This window comes from Mauremys mutica, chromosome 25 (genome assembly GCF_020497125.1).
Source record: "Mauremys mutica isolate MM-2020 ecotype Southern chromosome 25, ASM2049712v1, whole genome shotgun sequence".
Lineage (NCBI taxonomy): Eukaryota > Metazoa > Chordata > Testudines > Geoemydidae > Mauremys > Mauremys mutica.
Window position 1 is genome coordinate 14,913,372 of NC_059096.1, and position 24,602 is coordinate 14,937,973.

At 60.6% G+C, this 24,602-nt stretch overlaps 1 protein-coding gene across 1 annotated transcript; it reads right to left on the reverse strand.

Annotated features, from left to right (window-relative positions):
• Positions 1-6,160: 6,160 nt before the first annotated feature.
• On the reverse strand, positions 6,161-8,553 carry FZD2 (frizzled class receptor 2). The gene has a single exon (XM_044999580.1). It carries the CDS (start codon positions 8,320-8,322, stop codon positions 6,643-6,645), a length of 1,680 nt encoding a protein of 559 aa, XP_044855515.1. The 5' UTR covers positions 8,323-8,553; the 3' UTR covers positions 6,161-6,642.
• Positions 8,554-24,602: the final 16,049 nt, after the last annotated feature.

The following is a 24,602-nucleotide window of genomic DNA, read 5'->3' on the forward strand; positions in this document are numbered from 1 at the left end:
CATTTGTTAACAGGGAGAGTAATTAACTATTGGAGCAACCTACCAAGGGTCGTGGTGGATTCTCCATCACTGGTACTTTTTAAAGCAAGATGGATGGTCCTCTAAAAGCTCTGCTCTGGGAATTATTGTGGGGAAGTTCTCTGGCCTGTGCTATGCAGAAGGGCAGCTGACATGATCACCATGGCCTTGGGATCAATGAACCTAGGAACAGAATTCTATCCGTGATGGATTTGATCCTGGTCTCTCTCCAACGCGCTGAGCCAGATCCCACCCCCACTGAAGCCAACTGAACTTTCTATGGCAACGGGACTGGGCGCTCGGCCCAACGTGTGTGAATTTCCCGGCGCCAAAGGCAGCAATGACGGTTACTGACTTTGGTGAGCCTTGGCTCAGCGCTCCTTACACCAAAGAGAGAGCACTTCCCAAGGCAGGCAGGGAACCTGACCCAGCAGAGCAGATTGCTGCAGTTTACCTTGGAGACATGGTTTTGGAAACGCACCTTAAGTTTACCATTCAGTCCCTGCTACCTCGGGCACGGATGGGTAGTAATAGCTATATCTACCTCCATATACAGGCCACGATCCTGCAAACACCTACACACGATAAGTGCCCCTGGGAGATCACACGCACAAACAAAGAGAGTGCTTCTTTCCACAGGGTGATTACCCAGCACAGCTAGAGCACAGGAACTAGCCACCAGCGCAGCTACAGGCAGCCGTGAGCCGGCTGCTCTAGCCCTGCCAGTCAACTTCCCAGGCTGGATAAGCTCTTAAACTCACAGAACTGTGCTCATGGAAGCAGCCCCAGCAGCTCCAGGGAGGCTGGGCTCCCGCACAAAGCTACCCACCCACTGAAGAGCTGCAGGGTTGGGGCTTTTCTGTGTAGCCCAGGCCACGCCCAGGGGGTCGGTACAGCCCCCCACCATCCGAGAGTCAGAGAAGCACGAAAAGTCCTGAGCACATTGGTGAACGTATTTGTTTACTCTCTCTCTCTCACACACACACACACACACACACACACACACACACACACACACACACACACACGTGTGTAACTTAAAGACAATCAGACTTTTCTAACTAAAAAACCAGAACTCATAAAAGGTTCCAGGCCCAGCGTGAGCCGGTGATGAATTGCTACCGTGGGGCTATGATACACGGCTTTCCCTTTGGAGAAGGATTTCTGCTCTCTACCACTTTGGGATAGAGATCCAGCTGCACTCCTTCAGCGCTCCCCTCGGCCTGACCCCATCGCTTTAGGAACACAATACGTCCCTCCCAAGGATTAGATAGAAAGGTTACAATTTACATACATTATCTGGATTCAAATATTCAGCCCTAGCAAAACCTGCTGGGTCTTTCCTCTCCAGCGGTTAGTTTCTTTCATCACAAACCACTGTGTGAGGAGCTGGAGGTTCTCTGGGGACCTGCAAGGGGGGCCCTGGTATCAGTTGGGGTGTTTGATTGGGAAGTGGGGGTTGGAGCTGCACTTTAATTGACTTCCACAGAGCCCAGCCACACTAAGCCAGCTGTGAAAACATCACAGGCCTAATTAGTTCACATCAAAGGGACCGCACCTCTGCCGGGTGGCAGGCACTGTCCCTGCTCTCCGCAATAGGCACAGCACATGGAGCATCCCACCCTCTCCCCAGAGAAGAGCCCCCTTCCCTCTCCCAGCTGGCCCAGGGTGTTGTTATTAAAGCACCAACACCCGGCCTTTGCTGCTTCAGTTCCCAGATCCCTGCTCCCCAGGCTTGGACCCCTGCGCCCATGTGGGGAGCCCCCTTGACGTGGGGGAGCCTGCAGGCTTGGAGCCCTATGGGAGACAGAGGTAGAGGGCCGGGACGGAAGCCTATGGATGCCGTGACAAGGAGCACGAAGCAAACTCCTAGGTAGGCAGGGTTGAATCCCAACTTCCCTTTATCTCACTCACCCACACCCCCAACCCCTTTTTCAGCCGCTTACTTCACTGGCAAAGTCACTTTGGGGGTTCAGTTTTCTCCCTGCCCAGAGCCAGCTTTTTTCTGTCTGGAAAAAAAGTTGTGTGTTTATTAAGCAGCTCAGATTGCCTCATGCTCCTCTGAGCACTGATTCGCAACTGAGTCATTTAAAGAAGGGCTTTTTGTCTGCATGACTGGGCAGTCTCCAGTCTGGTGCAAAGGAATTTATTTATTTAAAATAATTCCTGGACTGGGATGAGAGTTTATAGCAGAGAGAACAACCCGCTCTCCCCCCCACCCCCCGAACCTGGAGATGTTTCTTCCTTGACTAGATGAAACTTTCTAGTCTTTTCCTTCTCTACAACAGCTGGGATGTTTAATGCATTAAGCAGACCTCTGCTTTTCTTGAGTGTTGGGGGTGGGGGGAATCTCCATTTCAAAGCCAGTCTGTCAACTTTCCACACTTAACTGGGAACAAAACCCTCCCCCCAGTCCCATTTAAAAAAAAAAAGCATCCAATTCAACTCTAACCTAAACCAAAAAAAGCCCGTGAAAGGCCCTTGTATTAAATCACAAGGTAGGGTCCATGGCAGTGGAGAACGATACAGATTGTTTGGTTAAAATGAGATGGCCGAGAGCCTTAGAACAAGAGAAGCGTTTACACAGTGATTCTCAAACTGGTTTTTATTAGTGACTCCTTTCACAGAGCAAACCTCTGAGTGCAACCCCCCCCCACAATCAATTAAAATGCCTTTTTATATATTTAACACCATTATAAATGCTGGAGGCAAAGCAGGGTTTGGGGTGGAGGCTGACAGCTCACGACCCCTCCCATGTAAGAACCTTGCAAGCCCCTGAGGGGTCCTGACCCCCACTTTGCGAACTCCTGGTTTACAGAAAACGGGGAAGCAAGGATTGATTGAATGAAACTGCTTCCTTCTCAGCCCTGCAATCTTTGGGTCAGGTTTTCAATAGGACTCAGCACCCATTGAGAACACGGGTGCTGCTGGCACTGAGTGCTTGTGGGATGGGTGGTATAAATGAATTCACCAAGAAGCCTCTAGCCAAACCCCAAGAGAAGGCTGCAGGGGCCAGCACGGTACAAATCACAAAGACGGTAGCACAGTGCAAACTTTTCCGAAGCAGCAGCCCTGATTAAGTGGGTTTTAGCCCCCGAAAGCTTATGCCCAAATAAAGTTGCCAGTCTCTAGGGTGCCACAAGGACTCCTCTTTGTTTTTGCTGATACAGACTAACACGGCTGCCACTCTGAAACCAGCCCTTCCAGGGTCTCTTTCTAAGCTGGGGCACTGGAAAGCTTCACACACACAGATCCTGCAATCCTTGGAGAAGAGTTTGCATTTCCCCTCCTCCCCTCGTGATTTGCACAGGACATTTTGTCTGTGAAAAACAAAGGATGTTCCAGCAGGGTTGGGTGTAATCTATCTTCTTAGGGGTAAACTGAAATGCCTTCCTACAACAGAGTAACACAAAACAGCTGCTGGGGAGCTCAGCTGATTAGCAAGGCTGATTTCAAAGTGCACAAATACAGGCATTTTCAAAGAGTGACTGGGAAGACGCCTTGTCTGTCAACAGCAGGCTGCAGGCCCTGGGGGGTGCTGCCTTTCCCTCCCAGCAGCCAGGGATCCGCTGACACCTGAGCAGAGCAGAGCTGCATTCTTTGGGGGGTTAGGGGGGGCAGCAGCAGAGCCTTGCCAGCCTCTTGGGGGGGAGCTGATTTGAAGACGTTCCCTTTCACTGGCATTCACACCTCCAAGGCTCAGGGGAGGATTTTTAGAAGGAGCTGGTGGGTTTAGGTGCCTCATAGAAGACCCCCAACAGGCCCCCCATTTTCAGAGGCTGGCTCTAGAGCTCGGCCCCCCCCCAAATCTCTAGTCACGTTTTGGCCCTGCAGGGTCAATAGTCCAGCTCTGCAGCAAGGGATTTACTTGTACTGGCTCAGCAGAGAACCGGCTAAGGCGCATGTACCCAGGAAGGTCCCGCCTTGGCTCCAGCAGTGACACCCCCGCCCCCTCACTCTCTAATAGTGACCAGGGCACACCAGACAGCTGGAATGTATTTCTCCTTTATCTAGCAGGCCCAGTTTGATACAGGACACATGTTCACAGCTTACCACCCCCAGCTGGTTCCCTTTAGGACAGTCTCCCCCCCCCCCCCCACTTACTCCTTACTCTGGAGTCTGAAACCAGCTCACATGCAATTACAGCATGTTTCCAAATTCCCTTCCACAGTCTCTTGAGCCCAAGGGGTGGGGGGGATTAAATAGATTAAATCAAATACAGGGGTTAAAATGTACCATTCCCAACACCCACACCCCTTCATCACTGTCCTCCCCCTGCTTACACTGGCATCTAGTGTCTCCCTGGGCATTCTTCCCCCTGCAGGGGAGGAAAATCAGTAAATCAAAACCACCTTGATTAAAACCTTACAACCCTATGAAAGGTTTAGGAGATGGGGGAGCCAATCCCCCAGGGGAAGTAGGTGTAGCAGCAGCAGGCTCACTTTTTAAATGCGGGGGGGGGGAGAGAATATTTCCCCCATTTGCCACTGGAAAATTAAACCAGAGTTAAGGGGTGTTTTCCTCCCCCCAATCTATAGTGGAGACACAAGATTTGTAGTTTAACTCTTTGTATCCTACCACAGCTTTGTGCTGTTTTAGCCATGATCTTATAGCCCAAGCTACATTATAATTACAGTCCAGTGGATGGTATTTTCTAGTCATTTTCTGTCAAGTTAAAGTAAACAGAATCAGGCCATACACATTACTGCTTAATTAAAGCTGTTTGGAGACCAGACTCCATTTACCAGCGAGATACTGAAGTGTTTGGAGGGAAGTCAATTTGCTGATTTTGATCAAACCAGCTTTTCAGCCCAAAGGATCCGAAATCTACCAGTGAAATGAAGAAAAGTTCAAGTGAAGAGCTGATTATTTCTAGCATTCACAGGTTGGGGTTTTGTGTTTTTTTTAAAGTACAATTCATTAGAATGTCTTCTGATTCCCCCCCTTATGTTCTCCCCTTCCCAATTCCTCTCCAAAACACAGAGGCAGACTGTCAAACTAAAGTATATTTGATGTGGTGGCAAAGAAATCAATCCAAGTCCCTGCCCCTTAAATATTATAAAAAGAGAATTAAAAACCTTACAAATGGATAATTGATGCATTCTGCAATGAGTGAAAAGAGGAGTGAAGCCAGCATTCATTACTAGGGGGCAGGGTCTATAAATCTCATTTTACTGCTTCCCTCTTTAATTCTGTCGTTATTAGGGCAAAGTTTAAAGTGTGCAGTGGCAGAAAGTTGTTCGTTTTTAAAATCTAGTTCTAAATCTCCTCCTCTGCAGTTGATGGTTTGCGCACTAAGCCACAAAAAAGAGTTTTACAATTTAAAATAAAGTTGTAACGTATTGGCCAATCCTGGAAATTAAAAAAAAAACAAAGAGGTTGGAAGAGGAGCGATTAAGAATTCTGCAACAAGCATTTCCCCACCACATCACTGCCAAACATGGAGTTACAAAAGAGAGAGTCTTCACCTTTATTTCACAGAATAATCTGTTAAACTTTCTAGGAGTTTTCAGATATAGGAATCCAGAACACATCAGCAAACACGGACAAGGCACAGTAACCCTCTGGGTGGGGTTTTTTTTTTTTTTTTTTTTGCACAAGCAGTAACTTTAAAATGAGAGCCACTTCCCCCACCCCCAAATAAGTAAAAAGATCCTTCCCAAGCCACTTCCTGCTTTCAGTGATGCCTACCTGAATGAAAGAGCACCACACCACACCACCAAAGTCTCAACTGGCACTTGCTAAGGTTTTATAATTTGGATGACAGCTCTTGAGTTAGGAAAAACCCCTCCGAAGTAGGGTTTGGGGGTTGTGTGTGTTTTTAAACTCAGTTGTCCTTGCAAAGAACAGGCTGCTTACTAAGGACACGTCGTTTAGGAAGAAACTTCTGTACACAGCATTCGGGGGGAGCGAAACGTACAATGCCAGCAAAGTAGCTTTAAGGCAAAGGTTTAAAGAAGGGGGTTGAGAAAAGCGCTGAACTGGGGTGTGCTTTTGTCATGAATCAATCCCATGCGCCTTCCGCTGGAGTTGGGCAGAAGAGCCTTAGCAAACACCATTGCCAGCTGCTCAGAGCCAGGCCACCCCGCTCAGGGCAGGAGAACAGGGGGAGGCAGCCCCTCTTCATAAGTCTCTTCAGACTTCTTGGTTAACTTCCACCGGAGGGAGAAGGGTACTTAAAAAAAACCAACCCCCAGTCTGCCTTTAACACAGGCCAGCCCCGTGCGCACATCGGGGGCAGCGATCACAGGGCTGGCCGGGCGTATGGAAGTTCAGCTGAAACCGTTCCCCCGCAGCCAACACAAACAGACACTCCGGCTCCAGGGCTCCATGGCGAGGGGAGCTATTGCCAAGGCCGAGAAGGGGAAAAACCCGACACGTTCGTACCGAAGCGAGGGGCCGAGCCGAGCCGCCCCCCGAGTTTCTGGCTCTCCGCGGGGTCCGTGCTGGTTTTAAATAGAAATATATAATTCCATTTACAGACGCTATGTACAGGTCTAATTACAACCCCCCTCGGCCGTTACTGACCCTCAGACGCTACGGCGACTGCAAAGCAGCCGCGTGTGTTCAATCCTTCCCTCGGCCCCGGCCCCCGGCTCCCGCCGCCAGCGCGGCCAGGCTCGCTCACACCGTGGTCTCGCCGTGCCGGCTGTGCGCCAGGCGCGCGTAGAACTTGCGCCAGGAGTGCAGCGTCTTGCCGGACCAGATCCAGAAGCCCGAGGTGATGCCCACGATGAGGGTCATGAGGTACTTGATCATGTAGACGGTGAAGTCGGGGCTCATGCGCGGCGCGTAGTGCAGCGGGCAGGGGATGGCCAGGCTCTTGCAGTGCGCGCTCACCCAGCTGCGCTCCCAGTGCGCGCGGAAGGCCTGCTCGTAGAAGTAGCAGGCGATGACGATGGTGGCGGGCACGGTGTAGAGGACGCTGAAGACGCCGATGCGCACCATGAGCCGCTCCAGCTTCTCGGTCTTGGAGCCGCCGTGCTTCATGATGGTGCGGATGCGGAAGAGCGAGACGAAGCCGGCCAGCAGGAAGGAGGTGCCGATGAAGAGGTAGACGAAGAGCGGGGCCAGCACGAAGCCGCGCAGCGGGTCCAGGCTGTGCAGCCCCACGAAGCAGACGCCGCTCAGCAGGTCCCCGTCCACCTGCCCCATGGCCAGGATGGTGATGGTCTTGACGGCCGGCACGGCCCAGGCGGCCAGGTGGAAGTACTGCGAGTTGGCCTCGATGGCCTCGTGGCCCCACTTCATGCCGGCGGCCAGGAACCAGGTGAGGGAGAGGATGACCCACCAGATGGAGCTGGCCATGCTGAAGAAGTAGAGCATCATGAAGAGGATGGTGCAGCCCTCCTTCTTGGTGCCCTGCACCACCGTGCGGTACCCGTCCTCCTGGAAGCGCTCGTTGCACACCACGCGCTCCTGCAGCACGAAGCCCGCGATGTAGGCCACCGACACCATGGTGTAGCAGCCCGACAGGAAGATGATGGGCCGCTCCGGGTAGCGGAACCGCTGCATGTCCACCAGGTAGGTGGTGACGGTGAAGAAGGTGGAGGCGCAGCAGAGCACGGACCACACCAGGATCCAGAGCCGGGCGAAGCGCACCTCCTCCTCGCTGAAGAACATGTGGCCGTCGCCGCGGGCCGGCTCGCAGGGCGCCGCGCAGTCCTTCTCGCCCAGGAACTTGTAGTTGAGGTAGCTGGGCACCTGCAGCGCCCGCGGGCAGTGGAACGGGTGCTCCGGCGTGGCGTAGCGCGGCGCGCCCGGGGTGCCCTGGCCGGGCAGCGGCGCGGGGCTGGTGAGCAGCGCCGGGGAGCCGCCGTCCTCCGAGTGGTTCTGCCCCACGCAGATCTGCTCGGCGCCGTGGCGGGGGAAGTTCTCGCAGCGCAGGCGCTCGGGCCACTGGAAGCCGAACTTGTTCATGAGCGCCTCGCAGCCCTGGCGCGCCCGCTCGCAGATGGAGCGGCAGGGCGGGATGGCCTGCTCCAGCACCGTGCACACCGGCGCGTACATGGAGCACAGGAAGAACTTGAGCTCGGGCGAGCACTGCACCTTCACCAGCGGGTAGAACTGGTGCACCTCCAGCCCCGCGTCCTCCTGGTTGGTGTGGCCCAGCAGGTTGGGCATGATGGTCTGGTTGTAGGCGATGTCGGTGCAGAGCGGGATGGAGATGGGCTGGCAGAAGCCGTGGTCCGGGATGGAGATGCCCTTCTCGCCGTGGAACTGGCCCCGGCCCCGGCCCGGGCCCAGCACGTTCAGCCACAGCAGCAGCGAGGCCAGGCGGTGCAGGACGCTGGACGGGCGCATGGTGCCGCCGCCTTCCCCGAGCTAACGCGCCCCGCGCGGAGCCGCAGCCGCAGCCGCCCCTCCCGGGCCCGGCAAAGTTCGCGCTGGAGTCCGCCGCCGAGTCCCGGGACCGCCGCCGGGCGCCCTGCCCGCAGCCAGACCGGCCAAGTCCCGGAGCTCCCTCCTTTGTGCGGCTCCAGCCCCCTTCAGCCCCAATTAGCCGGTTTCAAGGGGGCCCCCAGCCCTGGAGCGCGCAGAATCCAGCTCAGCCCTCCCCGCCCCCAGGGAGCCTTGAAACGGCCTGGGCCGGGCCCTAAGCCCCTTCCCAAAATTTCCAAGCGGCCAATCAGATTCAAACGCAGGGACCAGCCCCGAGGGCAGGATTGGTCAACGGCGGCGTAACGAGCTCCGCGAGCAGCTGCCAGGGGCCCGCCCCCGCCCCGGCCGCTTTAAAGGGGCAATTGCGCATTAATCAGCGTCCCGGCGATTATTTTGCAGCTACATTGATCTTGTGGGGCGGAAGCGCCCCCTCCTCCCCCTCCCCGCCAGCGGGCTCCGTGAACCCCCCCCCCCACACACACACAACTTTCCTAACGACAACACACCCGCGCTGCCAGCTCCGGGCGCCGGAGAGCGCCAGGCAATTTCAGCAGAAGTTTGGGGGTTTTCTCGGTGCTGCTTTTCCGTCGTCCCGACTGGCCCAAATGTCCCGCTGCAGCCGGAGCTCAGCCCGGCCAGGCTGCAAAATCGCTTCAGCCCCGCTCCGGAGTTGCAGCTCCCGGGGCGGGGGCGGGGGGGTCTCGCTCTCCCTGCGCCGCTTTCCCTGGTTCTGCGGCCCGTCCGCAGCCCCCTTTCCTGCGCGACCCTTTTCCAATACCGACATTTCCCGGAAAATCTCCCATTTTAACATTCTTTTGACATAACCCCCCCCCCCCGCCCCACTCGTGAGCATCCCGGCTTAAAACGCGTGAGCGAGATTTATATCTTTTGTCTTAAACTCCGTAGGGATGAGACGCTGCTGTGACAGGTCGGATTTCTACCACTTCACAGATTTAGGCCCTGATTCTGCAGGGACTGGGGCACGTGCTTAACTTGACGCACTGGCGGATCCAGGAGGAAAGTTAAGCACGTGCCCTTGGCGAGCCAGAACCAGGTGTCTAAGCGCTCAGGTGAGGCCTGATCCTGGACCGTGTCGCACAGGGGGTGAGCCGTGACCAGGGCCACGTTGCAGGTTCTGGGCCCTGGGTCTGCATGGCTCTCTCAGGGCCCTGTGTAGCTGATCTAACAGCTGGAGCTGGAGGGAGAGGAGTGTACACGTGTCTATCTACAGCTACATGTCCCTCGATCGTTATTTCTTTTCAAACCGGTACCTTTGAAAGTGTTTCTGCTCCAGCCCTACCCCCCGAAAAAGCCCCCTGTGAAATGCGACCCTGTCTCTTTAAGACTCTCTTTAATGGCTAGGTTGTTCACTGGCATATAATTGTCCCTTTCACTAACAAAGAACTCCATTATGGCCCCTTTTTTCGGTGGCACCTCAAAGCGAGACAATTCTTTACCCCGCTGCTGTGAGCAAGGCGGGCGGTTCCTGGGGCTGGGGCCTGGCCTGCAGCGGTAAAGCCGAGGGCCTGCTGCTCCCCGAGGAACCCTTCATTATGCAAAGCAAAGTTTAGGCACATTCACAAGTGGGTCTTAAACGAAAGTTAATCACATCTCTCTCGCGGGAGCTGGGGGCTGTGAAATGTTCGGCTGCCTGGGCCTGCTCGCAGCTGGGGCAAAACCTCGGAGTCTGGGGGGGGGGGGGTTGCTGGAAAACCAAGATCAATCCGGAGTCTGGTGTTTGCAGGATTCTGACCAAAGGTGCAGCTCGATCCCCTGGGGGGAGCGGGCCTGAGAAAGGTGCCGGAGTATCGGCACCCGAGTCTGTAAAGACCTGCCGAGCAATCCGGATTCTGTAAAGACCTGCCGAGCAATCCGGATTCTGCAAAGACCTGCCGAGCAATCGGGATTCTGCAAAGAGCTGCCGAGCAATCGGGATTCTGCAAAGACCTGCTGAGCAATCCGGATTGTTTTCAATGTGAACGAAAAAATGCAACGGGCTGTTGAGCGGGGCAGGGTCTGTCTGGGCTTTATCGCCGCGGGACCTCGGCACATCGCTCCTTGTCACCTCCCTCCATCACCCCCGCCAAGAGGCGCCTGGAAATCATTCGCCCCTCCAGGCCGAGCGGTAAGCGCCCCGGCTGGCAGCCAGGCGTGGGCAGCTCAGGCCAGGGCTTTCCCTCGGGTGCCGAGGGCATGGGCCTGGAGAGGCTGCCTGGCCCTGGACTCGGAGCTAACAACCGAGCTGCAAAGGGGCTGGAGAAAGTGCCCCCCCCTTTGCAAACTGGTTTCTTGCTCTGGTTTAGCCGTCACCGGACCTGGGCCAAAGCCCTGTGGCCCAGGTGAAGCTGCGCCCAGTGGCAAGGAATCCCACCAGCCCTTTTCCCTTATGGGTGAACAGTGCCTGAGGCCAGCCGTCCTACAGTGACCCCTTTGCCTGCTCCCCACACAGGTGGCACCCCCGGGAGTCCCTGCAGGGGTGCCCTGCCCTCTCCAGCCCGCAGCCTCTTGGGGTTGGATTGATTTAGCCGAGCGTTGGCCCTTGAGCAGAGCTGACTTTTCCAGCACGCTCAGGATGACAGGAGCTGGGTCCTGATCCCTGGGGTGACTTTCCCCGTGACTCACTTTGGAGGGGAGTTTCAGCCTGCTGGGGGCAGGGCAGCAGGACCCCTCCGAAGTGCTTGCAGGCCTGGAGGAAGGCACCCGGGTTTCCAACCAGCGCTCCCTGTAACAAGCCTCGGGTGCCAGACGCAGGTGTCAGGGCACGTCCAGAAGTCAATGCTAGTGGCTGGGTTCCCCTGACGGGGCTCTGGGGCATGTACCAGCAGAAAGACGCCTCGCAGGCCCCCCCCCCCCCGCCTCCCCAATGACTGACCATTCCTCTGGAGCACTGTGGCCTTGTCTCTGGCCTCTTCGCGCCCCTCCTCAGCATCTCCACTGCCCCGTCCCTTTCCCACCCTCCCCCAGCCCTGTTCCAAAACTCCCCTCTCCCCGCCCGCAGGTTTGTGCCCCTTCCCCTCTCCAAGTCGCTCCCCGTTTTCTGTGCGTTGGCCACACAACCCCGGCCCTTCACGCCTGCTCTTTCCTTTCCCCCTGGGTCTGCTCTGATCCATGGCCAACGCTGGGCCAGGATCTTCTGCCACTGAGACCTCAGAGTGCGACTCACCAGCCAAAGGCCGTCGCCCAAGGGAGCCCTCTGGAGATCAAAGCCCTGCTGTGCCAGGGGCTGCACATGGAGTAAGAGACATTCTCCACCCCACCCCACCGAGGAGACAAAGGACGTCTCATCCTCCCTATGCCTGAGAGGGGGGGACTGCGGGCAGAGAGAGCCCGGGCCAGGCATCAGAGCCAGTGCACGGGGCTGTCAGCTCTTTGGCACAACTGGCCCTTGTGCGGGTGCCTCGCTGGGAGCTGAGCTCTTCTGGCTCCAGGTGGGCGTGCGGAGCTTCTGTGACAGTCCGGCCCCATCGGATGTACCCAAGGTCTCCCAGGAGGCTGGGTCAGAGCTGGGACCCGAAGCCAGGTATCCTGAGTCTCTCACCAGCCCATCCTGCTTCGTTGTCTGCCAGGTTATGGGCAGGACTTTTGACAAGTGCCCCCTTTTATCCAAGGATTTCAGAGCCATGTCACAGCCCTTACGTAATCCTCCAGTGAGTAGCCCATAAGCCCCTCTGTGGTAGGCCCTGTGGCACCCCAGAATTTCACAGCAGCAGTGGGGGCAGAACTCAGATCCTCCTGCTCCAAGAGCCCAGTCCCCAGGCACTTGAGCTAAAGGTGAACCTCTGTTAATGACATAGAATCTCAGGATTGGAAGGGACCTCAGGAGGGATCTAGTCCAACCCCCTGCTCAGGGCAGGACCAATCCCCAATCCCCCCCCCCCCCCCCCAATTAGGGTGACCAGACAACAAATGTGAAAAATCAGGACAGGGGGTGGGGGGTAATAGGAGCTTATATAAGAAAAAGACCCAAAAATTGGGACATCTGCTCACCCTACTCCAGATCCCTAAACAGTCCCCTCAAGGATTGAACTCACAACCCTGGGTTTAGCAGGCCAATGCTCAAACCACTGAGCTATCCCTCCCCTGAGTCTAGGGCACACAGGTGAGCTGTTCTGTTTCCAGCTACTAAAAGACAAAGGCATGAGTAGAACCCTGAATTTCCTGGATTCCGGGCCTATATTCAGCCCAGAGGTTCTCCCCTTTACCATACTGGCCTGCATGCCAGCTGGTCCCCCCTCTCATCTAGCCAGGCCCCCACGCTCCAGCAGTCTAGGGTGGGCAGGGTGTTTATGACCTTCAGGCAGAGAACCCCTGGACTAGACCATGCCAGCTCATAACAAACATGCTGCTGGATCAAAATATAACCCCACCCCCACCCCTGAGATGTGTGCAGATGCCTCCTGTGCCCTTCCCCCATGTCTCACACCTTCACAAGGCACGACTAGACACAATGCAACTGGCGCATGGGTCCCAGCCATTCCTGCCTGGGCAGGGAAGCAGGGGGAAGCTTTGCCCTGCTGCTGCACTCTCCTGCTGAGAGGACTTTCCTCCCCAGGGCCCTCAGCCCAGCACCTTCTGAATGGCCACACAAACGGCGCAAGCGATCTGGTCCCGAACGCACACCCAGTCTCTGCTCCATACCAGAGCGGCTTAGGTGGGTGTTACCGTGTCCCCGGAGCGTGCACACATCCCATGCACATGTCTCATGTGCAGTGTCTTGGGACCCAGAGATGCTGAGACGTCAGAGAGCCGTGCTTAACCTTTGCAAGCTGAGGGCGTTAGTTCGCACCATGGGATGTGCTAAGCTCAATCGGGCTGTCACACCATCAGGTCAGAGCCTACCTGTGGCAGTGCCCGGGGAGTGTTGGATGTCTCAGATGAATGGGCATCTCCACCATAACATCCCTGCTGTATGGCAGGGGGAAGGGGACTTTCTTCCAGATCTTGATGGTGATCTGCTGATGCCCTGGCACAAGGCTGTGGATTGCCTCAGGCTGCCTTGCAAGGAACCTTTCTGAAAAGCCCCTGCTCCAGCTCTAGTCCCAGTTCAGCTCCACTGATGCTACCAGAGAGCTTGTACCACTGCCACTGGGGAACATTTATACTGCAGCAGAACCCAGCATCAGCTCTGGCCCCTGCTGTGCTGAGTGCGGCACAAGCGTCTAGCAAATGACAGCCCCTGGCCCAAGGAGTTTGTAATCTAACCTAGCCCAGAAAGAACGGTGCAACTCATACACCAAGAACTCGCTGCTGAGAGACCCTCGGCTGGATCCAATTTGAGGGCTTTGATTTTTTTCAGTGGGTAATTTAGGGCCCACAATCCCACTGGACGGCCCCACAAGCCAACGGAGAGTCCAGTGGCACCTTAAAGGCTACCACGAAGGCTTCTGCCCAAATCAATCTGTTAGTCTTTAGGGTGCCACCAGACTCCTCGTTGTTTTTCTGGCTACAGACTAACCCGGCTGCCCCTCTGACCACAAGCCAAGGAATCCACAGCTGAAAAGGCCCAGGGCTTGTGGGCCAGGCCCCAGCTGACTCACCCTCTCCACTGTGACTAGAATTCCTGGCTGGCTGTTTTAGCGGGATTGGCCAGAGCCTGGCCTGGCCACAGAGGTGGGTGCCTGGGCAGGGCAGCATGGGGACACTGGCACCGCTGTTATTAGTTATAGTGCTCGGTGCTGTACATTATCTATTAGGTGTACTACGGTAGTGCCTGGGGGCCCCAGACCAGGGCTCCACTGTGCTCGGTGCTGTACAAACGCAGACCACAGACAGTCCCTGCCCCAGTGTAAGTGCTGCGGCCGCCCAGGCTGTACCTGTGCCATGGCTAGAGGAGGGGGCAGGCCGGCGCAGTGCACAGGCACAGCGTTCACTGGAGAGCTCAGAGCTGGCACTGGAGCTGGGTCAGGAATTATCAGCCGCTGGACATCAGGGCAGGACCAGCCCCCATGACAAGGGGCCCCTTAGCTTGGCCGGGAGCAGGAAAACCTGCCAAGTGAGCTCTGTGCCAGCTCAGCCCAGGCTGGGGGCTGCTTTGCTGTGTCCCTCGCCTGGGGGTGCTGGTGCTAGTTAGACTAGCCCAGGGGCTGGTTTGCTGCCGCCTGCCCCCGAAGCACATCCTGAGGCAGGGCCTTCGAGGCCAGGGCTGTGCCAAGCAGGCGTTGTGGCTGCACCAGCACTCGGGGGTGGGAGGAGCCAGGAGGGCACCCTGCCCCAGCCATGCCAGTGAGGATGGGGGGTGACGGGGCACGGCTGGGCATCAGCCGAGGGGCCCCATGGTTTCCCCTGATCTATGCAACCGCTAACTGTGCGGGCACTGCTACCCTGGGTGCCCTTGCCCAGGAGAGGGGAACCTCGCTGCCAGCTGGGGCCTTTCCGAGCCCTGGAGTTCGCTCTTCCCTGGTAGTTTTGCATCTTGGCCATCAAAGCAGAGTGCAGACAAATGGGCCCGGCCTCCCCTTGCCCCCTCTGGGCGCCTGGGTTTGGAGCTGCAGCCCGGCTCATTCAGGCACCCGGGCATGGGTTTGCTTCAGCAGCGTCTTTACTTTCTGGCCTTTTTTTTTTTTTTTTGGAGGGGGGGTCCCTTCCTTTCCCCCTCGTCTGGTTCTTTCTCTCCTAACTTCTCCCTCCCTCCCTGCCTCCCTTTCTCTCTCTTTCCTGTAACTTAAGCTTTTGTTGTGAGTCAGAGAAACCCAGGCTGGCTTGAAAAGAGGCCCCACTGCTTTTCAGAGAGTAATTGAAACCATCGTGCTGCTCTGGGGAAGGGGGAGGGGCGGGGGGGGCTCCAGAAATCAAAGACGCGGGGAACTCGATCCTTCGAGACAAACTCTGATTTACGGCTGGAGCCACGCGCCACGGCCCCTCCGCGCTGCCCCCTCCTGCCGGCCTGCTCCGCTCCGCTCCGCTCCAGAGGGGCTCTGTCCCCATGCGTCCCCGTCAGACCTGGGGGGAGTGTGGAGAGGCCACGGGAGCTGCAGTGACACGCTAGCCCTCACCGCCTCGCGTCACCTGTGGGGCAGGAGAGCCATGGCAGCAAGGATCCCCTCCCCGCGTTACTCGAGCATGGCGCAAGGGGCTAGGCGGGAGTGTCCCCTCCCCCGTGTTACTCGAGTATGGTGTGAGGGGCTAGGAGGGAGTGTCCCCTCCCCCGCGTTACTCGAGCATGGCGCAAGGGGCTAGGCGGGAGTGTCCCCTCCCCGCGTTACTCGAGTATTGGAGCAAGGGGCTAGGAGGGAGTGTCCCCTCCCCCGCGTTACTCGAGTATGATGTGAGGGGCTAGGAGGGAGTGTCCCCTCCCCCGCGTTACTCGAGTATGGTGTGAGGGGCTAGGAGGGAGTGTCCCCTCCCCCGCGTTACTCGAGTATGGTGTGAGGGGCTAGGAGGGAGTGTCCCCTCCCCCGCGTTACTCGAGTATTGGCGCAAGGGGCTAGGAGGGAGTGTCCCCTCCCCCGCGTTACTCGAGTATGGTGTGAGGGGCTAGGAGGGAGTGTCCCCTCCCCCGCGTTACTCGAGTATGGTGTGAGGGGCTAGGAGGGAGTGTCCCCTCCCCCGTGTTACTCGAGTATGGTGTGAGGGGCTAGGAGAGAGTGTCCCCTCCCCCGCGTTACTCGAGTATGGTGTGAGGGGCTAGGAGGGAGTGTCCCCCTCCCCCGTGTTACTCGAGTATGGTGCAAGGGGCTAGGAGGGAGTGTCCCCTCCCCCGTGTTACTCGAGTATGCTGCGAGGGGCTAGGAGGGAGTGTCCCCTCCCCCGCGTTACTCGAGTATGGTGTGAGGGGCTAGGAGGGAGTGTCCCCTCCCCCGCGTTACTCGAGTATGGTGTGAGGGGCTAGGAGGGAGTGTCCCCTCACCCGCATTACTTGAGTATTGGCACAAGGGGCTAGGAGGGAGTGTCCCCTCCCCCGCGTTACTCGAGTATGGTGTGAGGGGCTAGGAGGGAGTGTCCCCTCCCCCGTGTTACTCGAGTATGGTGTGAGGGGCTAGGAGGGAGTGTCCCCTCCCCCGCGTTACTCGAGTATGGTGTGAGGGGCTAGGAGGGAGTGTCCCCCTCCCCCGTGTTACTCGAGTATGGTGTGAGGGGCTAGGAGGGAGTGTCCCCTCCCCCGTGTTACTCGAGTATGGTGTGAGGGGCTAGGAGGGAGTGTCCCCTCCCCCGCGTTACTCGAGTATGGTGTGAGGGGCTAGGAGGGAGTGTCCCCTCCCCCGTGTTACTCGAGTATGGTGCAAGGGGCTAGGAGGGAGTGTCCCCTCCCCCGTGTTACTCGAGTATGCTGCGAGGGGGTAGGAGGGAGTGTCCCCTCCCCCGTGTTACTCGAGTGTGGCACAAGGGGCTAGGAGAGAGTATCTGCTCCCCCGCGTTACTCGAGTATGGTGCAAGGGGCTAGGAGCAAGTATCTGCTCCTCCACATTACTCAAGTATGGCACAAGGGGCTAAGAGGGAGTATCTGCTCCTCCGTGTTACTTGAGTATTGGGGCTAGGAGCGAGTATCCGCTCCTCCGCGTTACTCGAGTATGGCGCAACGGGCTAGGAGGGAGTGTCCCCTCCCCCACGTTACTCGAGTATTGGAGCAAGGGACTACAAGCGAGTATCCACTCCCCCATGTTACTCAAGTATGGCGCAAGGGGCTAGGAGAAAGTACCTGCTCCTCTGCATTACTCGAGTATGGTGCAAGGGGCTAGGAGGGAGTGTCCCCCTCCCCCGTGTTACTCGAGTATGGTGCAAGGGGCTAGGAGGGAGTGTCCCCTCCCCCGCGTTACTCGAGTATGGTGTGAGGGGCTAGGAGGGAGTGTCCCCTCCCCCGTGTTACTTGAGTGTGGCACAAGGGGCTAGGAGCGAGTATCCGCTCCTCCGCGTTACTCAAGTATGCTGTGAGGGGCTAGGAGCAAGTACCTGCTCCTCTGCGTTACTCAAATATGGCACAAGGGGCTAGGAGGGAGTGTCCCCTCCCCCGCGTTACTCGAGTATGCTGCGAGGGGCTAGGAGGGAGTGTCCCCTCCCCCGCGTTACTCGAGTATGCTGTGAGGGGCTAGGAGGGAGTGTCCCCTCCCCCGCGTTACTTGAGTATTGGCGCAAGGGGCTAAGAGGGAGTGTCCCCTCCCCCGTGTTACTCGAGTATGGTGTGAGGGGCTAGGAGGGAGCGTCCCCTCCCCCACGTTACTCGAGTATGGTGTGAGGGGCTAGGAGGGAGTGTCCCCTCCCCCGTGTTATTCGAGTATGGTGTGAGGGGCTAGGAGGGAGTGTCCCCTCCCACGAGATACTCGAGTATGGTAGGAGGGTCTAGGATGGAGGGTCCCATACCCCGCGTTACACAAGTATGCTGCGAGGGGCTAGGAGGGAGTGTCCCCTCCCCCATGTTAGTCAAGTATGGTCTGAGAGGCTAGGAGGGAGTGCCCCCTCCCCCGCGTTACTCGAGTATGCTGCGAGGGGCTAGGAGGGAGTGTCGCCTCCCCCATGTTACTCGAGTATGGTGTGAGGGGCTAGGAGGGAGCGTCCCCTCCCCTGCGTTACTCGAGTATGGTGTGAGGGGCTAGGAGGGAGTGCCCCCTCCCCCGTGTTACTCGAGTATGGTGTGAGGGGCTAGGAGGGAGTGCCCCCTCCCCCGTGTTACTCGAGTATGGTGTGAGGGGCTAGGAGGGAGTGCCCCCTCTCCCGTGTTACTCGAGTATGCTGCGAGGGGCTAGGAGGGAGTGCCCCCTCTCCCGCGTTACTCGAGTATGCTGCGAGGGGCTAGGAGGGAGTGTCCCCTCCCCCGCGTTACTCAAGTATGCTGCGAGGGGCTAGGAGGGAGTGTCCCCTCCCCCCGTGTTCCTGGATTATGGTGCAAGGGGCTTAAACCCTTCCCACTGGAGCCCCCTGTGAACATATTGCTGTCAAGGGCCTGCTTCCTGCGGGGGAGGGGTAGGGGCTCTGGCCCCCAGCTGCATTTCAATGTTTCTGCAGGACACTGTGCAGGAGCCCGGGACTCTGCTCTGATCCCAGCTCCCGGGCCGGCTGGTGGGAGGGATCTGGGAGCCCCTTTCTCCCGGCAGGCTGCAGCCCTGACTCTGTTGTGAGCAGAGAAAGCCTGAAGCGGCCGCCCAGGCCCACGCCGGTGGTGCAAACCCCCGTGGCCCCAGGGCTGGGGAACTCCGGGCTCTCGCCCCACTAGGGCTGCTCCCCGGTCAGACAAACAGCAGCTCCCAGAGCAGATTCTGGGTGGTGCTAAGCTCCCCCCACTGCCCTGTTCTGCCAACAAGGCCTGGGCTGCCTGGCACCTTCTTCTAACGCAAACAGCCAGCGGAAGCGGGACGAGCTGCCTACATCCTTGAGGGAAGGGGGAAGAGGGATGGCAAAATTCCCAGCCGGATACACATCGCCTCCCTCAGACCCCTTCGCCGGCACTGGCAGCCGGAGCTAGGATTCCTGACGCACCTGAAGCCCGAATCTCAGAGGTGTTGAGCACCCGGCCTCCAAAAACAAGGCCCCTTTATGGTGCCTCAAGTTGGGCACCCACCGTCACCAGCCCTCCAGAAACACCAGCACCTCCGTGTTTGCCACTGAAGTTTCCAAAGGAACCGAAAGGCGTCGGGTCCAACGTCCATTGCATTTCGAGGGGGGCCTTTGGACGTCCCCTAGCCTTAAACTGCTGGCAAGCTCTGCTGTGCCCGGGGATGGGGACGGGCAAAAGATGGGGGTGGGGCAGTTTCCACTCAGGAACGACGTGTTTCTTGTAGCTGTTGCTTGTAAATTGCAGTGGGGATCTCCACTGAAAGTCGCTGTCTGGTGACTAGCAAACAACATGGGTCCAGGCCTACTTTCAAATATTATTATTATTCATTCATTCATTTGAATAGCAGGAATGCCTGGAGCCTCGGTGATTGCGCTAGGCGCTGTACATACAGAGTAAAGTCCCCGCCCCCAGGAGCTGACAATCTCAGTATAGCTGCCGAAGGAGGAATCCAGCTCCTATTGTTTGACCAAAGCATAATAACCCCGAATGCAATGGATTTCCACACCAAGCCTATAGCGCAGAGAGGGGCAGGGGAGGCTGGTTCTGCGATTAGAGACCCCAGAGCCCAGGTGTGGGTAAGATCTGGGCTCCATTCAGTTCAAAACTCCAACCTTCGGGGGGGGGGGGGCGGGTCAGAGAAAAGTTTCTAGTTTCAGCCAGTCTGGCCCCTTTCGCCCACTTGAGCCCAGAGTTCGCACAGACTACGGGGGACGGCGAGGGCGGGAACCGGCCTGTGAACAATGGAGCTTGCACTGCGCAGGGCTGGGCACCGCGGCGCGGAGCGGCCACGTGCCAGCTGCAGGAAGGGGAGGGGACTAAGGACTCCAGGACACGGGGGATCCAGCCCTCACCAAAGTGCCCCAAAGGTCCATGTAGAGCAGCTCCCTGGGCTTCATCTGCCAGACGCCCTCAAGAGCTGGGACTAAAGTCCCTCCCACACAGGCACAGAAATGTCCGGCTGGATGGGACTCTGCCAGGTGGTCCAGGCCAGCCCCAGCCTGGCTCCCAAGCAAGAGCAGCTTCGGCTGGTGCTGCTGGAGCTGCGTGGCCAAAGGGAAGCACTGGGGTGACAGCAGCCAGGCCGCACTGAGCCCCTGTTCTCTGACCTGCCCTGGCTGCACCAGAGTGACAAAACCCAGCTCTGTGCGGGGACAGGAGCTCCCGTGTCCCGGGGCTTCTCCGCTGGCAGCATGCGAGGCAGGACCTGGGGCTTGTGTCTCATGCCACTTGACTGGCGTCGGCAGAGAGCTTCGCCTTACGACCCTTCCGTGACGGGTTCACTCCCCAGCCTGCAAAATAGGATCCAGGGGGCTCGATCTGGGCGAGGCAAACAGAAAAGCTCCAACCCAGCTCAGCCAGGGCCCCTGAGAAGGGGGATGTGGAGGACAGCGGTGTCACAGGCAGGTCAGCGAGGAGTTTGGGGGTGATGGGGGGTGACCCCTTTACTAGGATGCTGCAAAACTCCCCTGCTGCAGCAGGGACCAGGGAGCCCCGGGAAGGTCCCACCACGGCTGGAAGCGGAGGATGCTCAGTGCCTTGCACTGGTAGCTCTCCTCCAGAACGACAAAACGCCTCCCCCACCCCCATTACCATCACTGAGGGGAGAATTTTCCAAACAGCTCAGTTCTCATTTCAGTACGTAAATACAGAGGCCAGATTTTGCCAAAGATCTCAGCCCGGCCAGGTGCAGACTGGCAGCTGAGCTCTGTTTGCAAAACCAGCCTTTATATCAGTGCCTGAATGGTCGCCGGGCCCTGCGGAATCCGGCCCCGATCGCAGGCGCTGGGCCCTGGGGAACCCGGCGCCGATCGCGGGCGCTGGGCCCTGGGGAACCCGGCCCCGATCGCGGGCGCTGGGCCCTGGGGAACCCGGCCCCGATCGCGGGCGCTGGGCCCTGGGGAACCCGGCCCCGATCGTGGGCGCTGGGCTCTGGGGAACCCGGCCCCGATCGCGGGCGCTGAGCCCTGCGGAATCCGGCCCCGATCGCAGGCGCTGGGCCCTGGGGAACCCGGCGCCGATCGCGGGCGCTGGGCCCTGGGGAACCCGGCCCCGATCGCGGGCGCTGAGCCCTGGGGAACCCGGCCCCGATCGCGGGCGCTGGGCCCTGGGGAACCCGGCCCCGATCGCGGGCGCTGGGCCCTGGGGAACCCGGCCCCGATCACGGGCGCTGAGCCCTGGGGAACCCGGCCCCGATCGCGGGCGCTGGGCCCTGGGGAACCCGGCCCCGATCGCGGGCGCTGGGCCCTGGGGAACCCGGCCCCGATCCCGGGCGCTGGGCCCTGGGGAACCCGGCCCCGATCGCGGGCGCTGAGCCCTGGGGAATTTGGCCCCGATCGCGGGCGCTGGGCCCTGGGGAATTTGGCCCCGATCGCAGGCGCTGAGCCCTGGGGAACCCGGCCCCGATCGCAGGCGCTGGGCCCTGGGGAACCCGGCCCCGATCGCGGGCGCTGAGCCCTGGGGAACCCGGCCCCGATCGCGGGCGCTGGGCCCTGGGGAATTTGGCCCTGATCGCGGGCGCTGGGCCCTGGGGAACCCGGCCCCGATCGCAGGCGCTGGGCCCTGGGGAACCCGGCCCCGTTCGCGGGCGCTGGGCCCTGGGGAATTTGGCCCCGATCGCGGGCGCTGAGCCCTGGGGAATTTGGCCCTGATCGCGGGCGCTGTGCCCTGGGGAACCCGGCCCCGTTCGCGGGCGCTGGGCCCTGGGGAATTTGGCCCCGATCGCGGGCGCTGGGCCCTGGGGAACCCGGCCCCAATCGCGGGCGCTGGGCCCTGGGGAACCCGGCCCCGATCGCGGGCGCTGAGCCCTGGGGAATTTGGCCCCGATCGCGGGCGCTGGGCCCTGGGGAACCCGGCGCCTATCGCGGGCGCTGGGCCCTGGGGAATTTGGCCCCGATCGCGGGCGCTGGGCCCTGGGGAACCCGGCGCCGATCGCGGGCACTGAGCCCTGGGGAACCCGGCCCCGATCGCGGGCGCTGGGCCCTTGGGAGTTTGTTCCCGATCGCAAGCGCTGGGCCCTGGGGAACCCGGCCCCGATTGCAGGCACTGGGCCCTGGGGAATTTGGCCCCGATCGCGGGCGCTGGGCCCTGGGGAACCCGGCCCCGATCGCGGGCGCTGAGCCCTGGGGAACCCGGCCCCGATCACGGGCGCTGGGCCCTGGGGAACCCGGCCCCGATCGCGGGCGCTGGGCCCTGGGGAATTTGGCCCTGATCGCGGGCGCTGGGCCCTGGGGAACCCGGCCCCGATCGCGGGCGCTGGGCCCTGGGGAACCCGGCCCCGTTCGCGGGCGCTGGGCCCTGGGGAATTTGGCCCCGATCGCGGGCGCTGAGCCCTGGGGAATTTGGCCCTGATCGCGGGCGCTGAGCCCTGGGGAACCCGGCCCCGTTCGCGGGCGCTGGGCCCTGGGGAATTTGGCCCCGATCGCGGGCGCTGGGCCCTGGGGAACCCGGCCCCGATCGCGGGCGCTGAGCCCTGGGGAATTTGGCCCCGATCGCGGGCGCTGGGCCCTGGGGAACCCGGCGCCAATCGCGGGCGCTGGGCCCTGGGGAATTTGGCCCCGATCGCGGGCGCTGGGCCCTGGGGAACCCGGCGCCGATCGTGGGCGCTGGGCCCTGGGGAACCCGGCCCCGATCGCAGGCGCTGGGCCCTTGGGAGTTTGTTCCCGATCGCGGGCGCTGGGCCCTGGGGAACCCGGCCCCGATCGCAGGCGCTGGGCCCTGGGGAATTTGGCCCCGATCGCGGGCGCTGGGCCCTGGGGAACCCGGCCCCGATCGCGGGCGCTGAGCCCTGGGGAACCCGGCCCCGATCGCGGGCGCTGGGCCCTTGGGAGTTTGTTCCCGATCGCGGGCGCTGGGCCCTGGGGAATTTGGCCTCGATCGCGGGCGCTGAGCCCTGGGGAACCCGGCCCCGATCGCGGGCGCTGGGCCCTGGGGAACCCGGCCCCGATCGCGGGCGCTGAGCCCTGGGGAACCCGGCCCCGATCACGGGCGCTGGGCCCTGGGGAACCCGGCCCCGATCGCGGGCGCTGGGCCCTGGGGAATTTGGCCCTGATCGCGGGCGCTGGGCCCTGGGGAACCCGGCCCCGATCGCGGGCGCTGGGCCCTGGGGAATTTGGCCCCGATCGCGGGCGCTGAGCCCTGGGGAATTTGGCCCTGATCGCGGGCGCTGAGCCCTGGGGAACCCGGCCCCGTTCGCGGGCGCTGGGCCCTGGGGAATTTGGCCCCGATCGCGGGCGCTGGGCCCTGGGGAACCCGGCCCCGATCGCGGGCGCTGGGCCCTGGGGAACCCGGCCCTGATCGCGGGCGCTGAGCCCTGGGGAATTTGGCCCCGATCGCGGGCGCTGGGCCCTGGGGAACCCGGCGCCAATCGCGGGCGCTGGGCCCTGGGGAATTTGGCCCCGATCGCGGGCGCTGGGCCCTGGGGAACCCGGCGCCGATCGTGGGCGCTGGGCCCTTGGGAGTTTGTTCCCGATCGCGGGCGCTGGGCCCTGGGGAACCCGGCGCCGATCGCGGGCACTGAGCCCTGGGGAACCCGGCCCCGATCGCGGGCGCTGGGCCCTTGGGAGTTTGTTCCCGATTGCGGGCGCTGGGCCCTGGGGAATTTGGCCCCGATCGCGAGCGCTGGGCCCTGGGGAATTTGGCCCCGATCGCGGGCACTGAGCCCTGGGGAACCCGGCCCCGATCGCGGGCGCTGGGCCCTTGGGAGTTTGTTCCCGATTGCGGGCACTGGGCCCTGGGGAATTTGGCCCCGATCGCGGGCGCTGGGCCCTGGGGAATTTGGTCCCGATCGCGGGTGCTGAGCCCTGGGGAATTTGGCCCCGATTGCAGGCGCTGGGCCCTGGGGAATTTGGCCCCGATCGCGGGCGCTGGGCCCTGTGGAACCCGGCCCCGATCGCAGGCGCTGGGCCCTGGGGAACCCGGCGCCGATCGCGGGCACTGAGCCCTTGGGAACCCGGCCCCGATCGCGGGCGCTGGGCCCTTGGGAGTTTGTTCCCGATCGTGGGCGCTGGGCCCTTGGGAGTTTGGTCCCGATCGCGGGCACTGAGCCCTGGGGAACCCGGCCCCGATCGCGGGCGCTGGGCCCTTGGGAGTTTGTTCCCGATTGCGGGCGCTGGGCTCTGGGGAATTTGGCCCCGATCGCGGGCGCTGGGCCCTGGGGAACCCGGCCCCGATCGCAGGCGCTGGGCCCTGGGGAACCCGGCCCCGATCGCAGGCGCTGGGCCCTGGGGAATTTGGCCCCGATCGCGGGCGCTGAGCCCTGGGGAATTTGGCCCCGATTGCAGGCGCTGGGCCCTGGGGAACCCGGCCCCGATCGCAGGCGCTGGGCCCTGGGGAATTTGGCCCCGATCGCGGGCGCTGAGCCCTGGGGAACCCGGCGCCGATCGCGGGCGCTGGGCCCTGGGGAATTTGGCCCCGATCGCGGGCGCTGGGCCCTGGGGAATTTGGCCTCGATCGCGGGCGCTGGGCCCTGGGGAATTTGGCCCCGATCGCGGGCGCTGGGCCCTGGGGAATTTGGCCCCGATTGCAGGCGCTGGGCCCTGGGGAATTTGGCCCTGATTGCGGGCGCTGGGCCCTGGGAAACGCGGCACCGATTGCGGGCGCTGAGCCCTGGGGAACCCGGCCCCGATCGCGGGCGCTGGGCCCTGGGGAATTTGTCCCTCCATGTACCGAACAGAGGGAAGATCTAGGACCCCCCTCCCACACCCGTCCATGCTCAGTG

Bases quoted from the DNA above. Each gene is read 5' to 3' on its own strand.
- FZD2 (XM_044999580.1), bottom strand. From the start codon at position 8,322: ATGCGCCCGTCCAGCGTCCTGCACCGCCTGGCCTCGCTGCTGCTGTGG.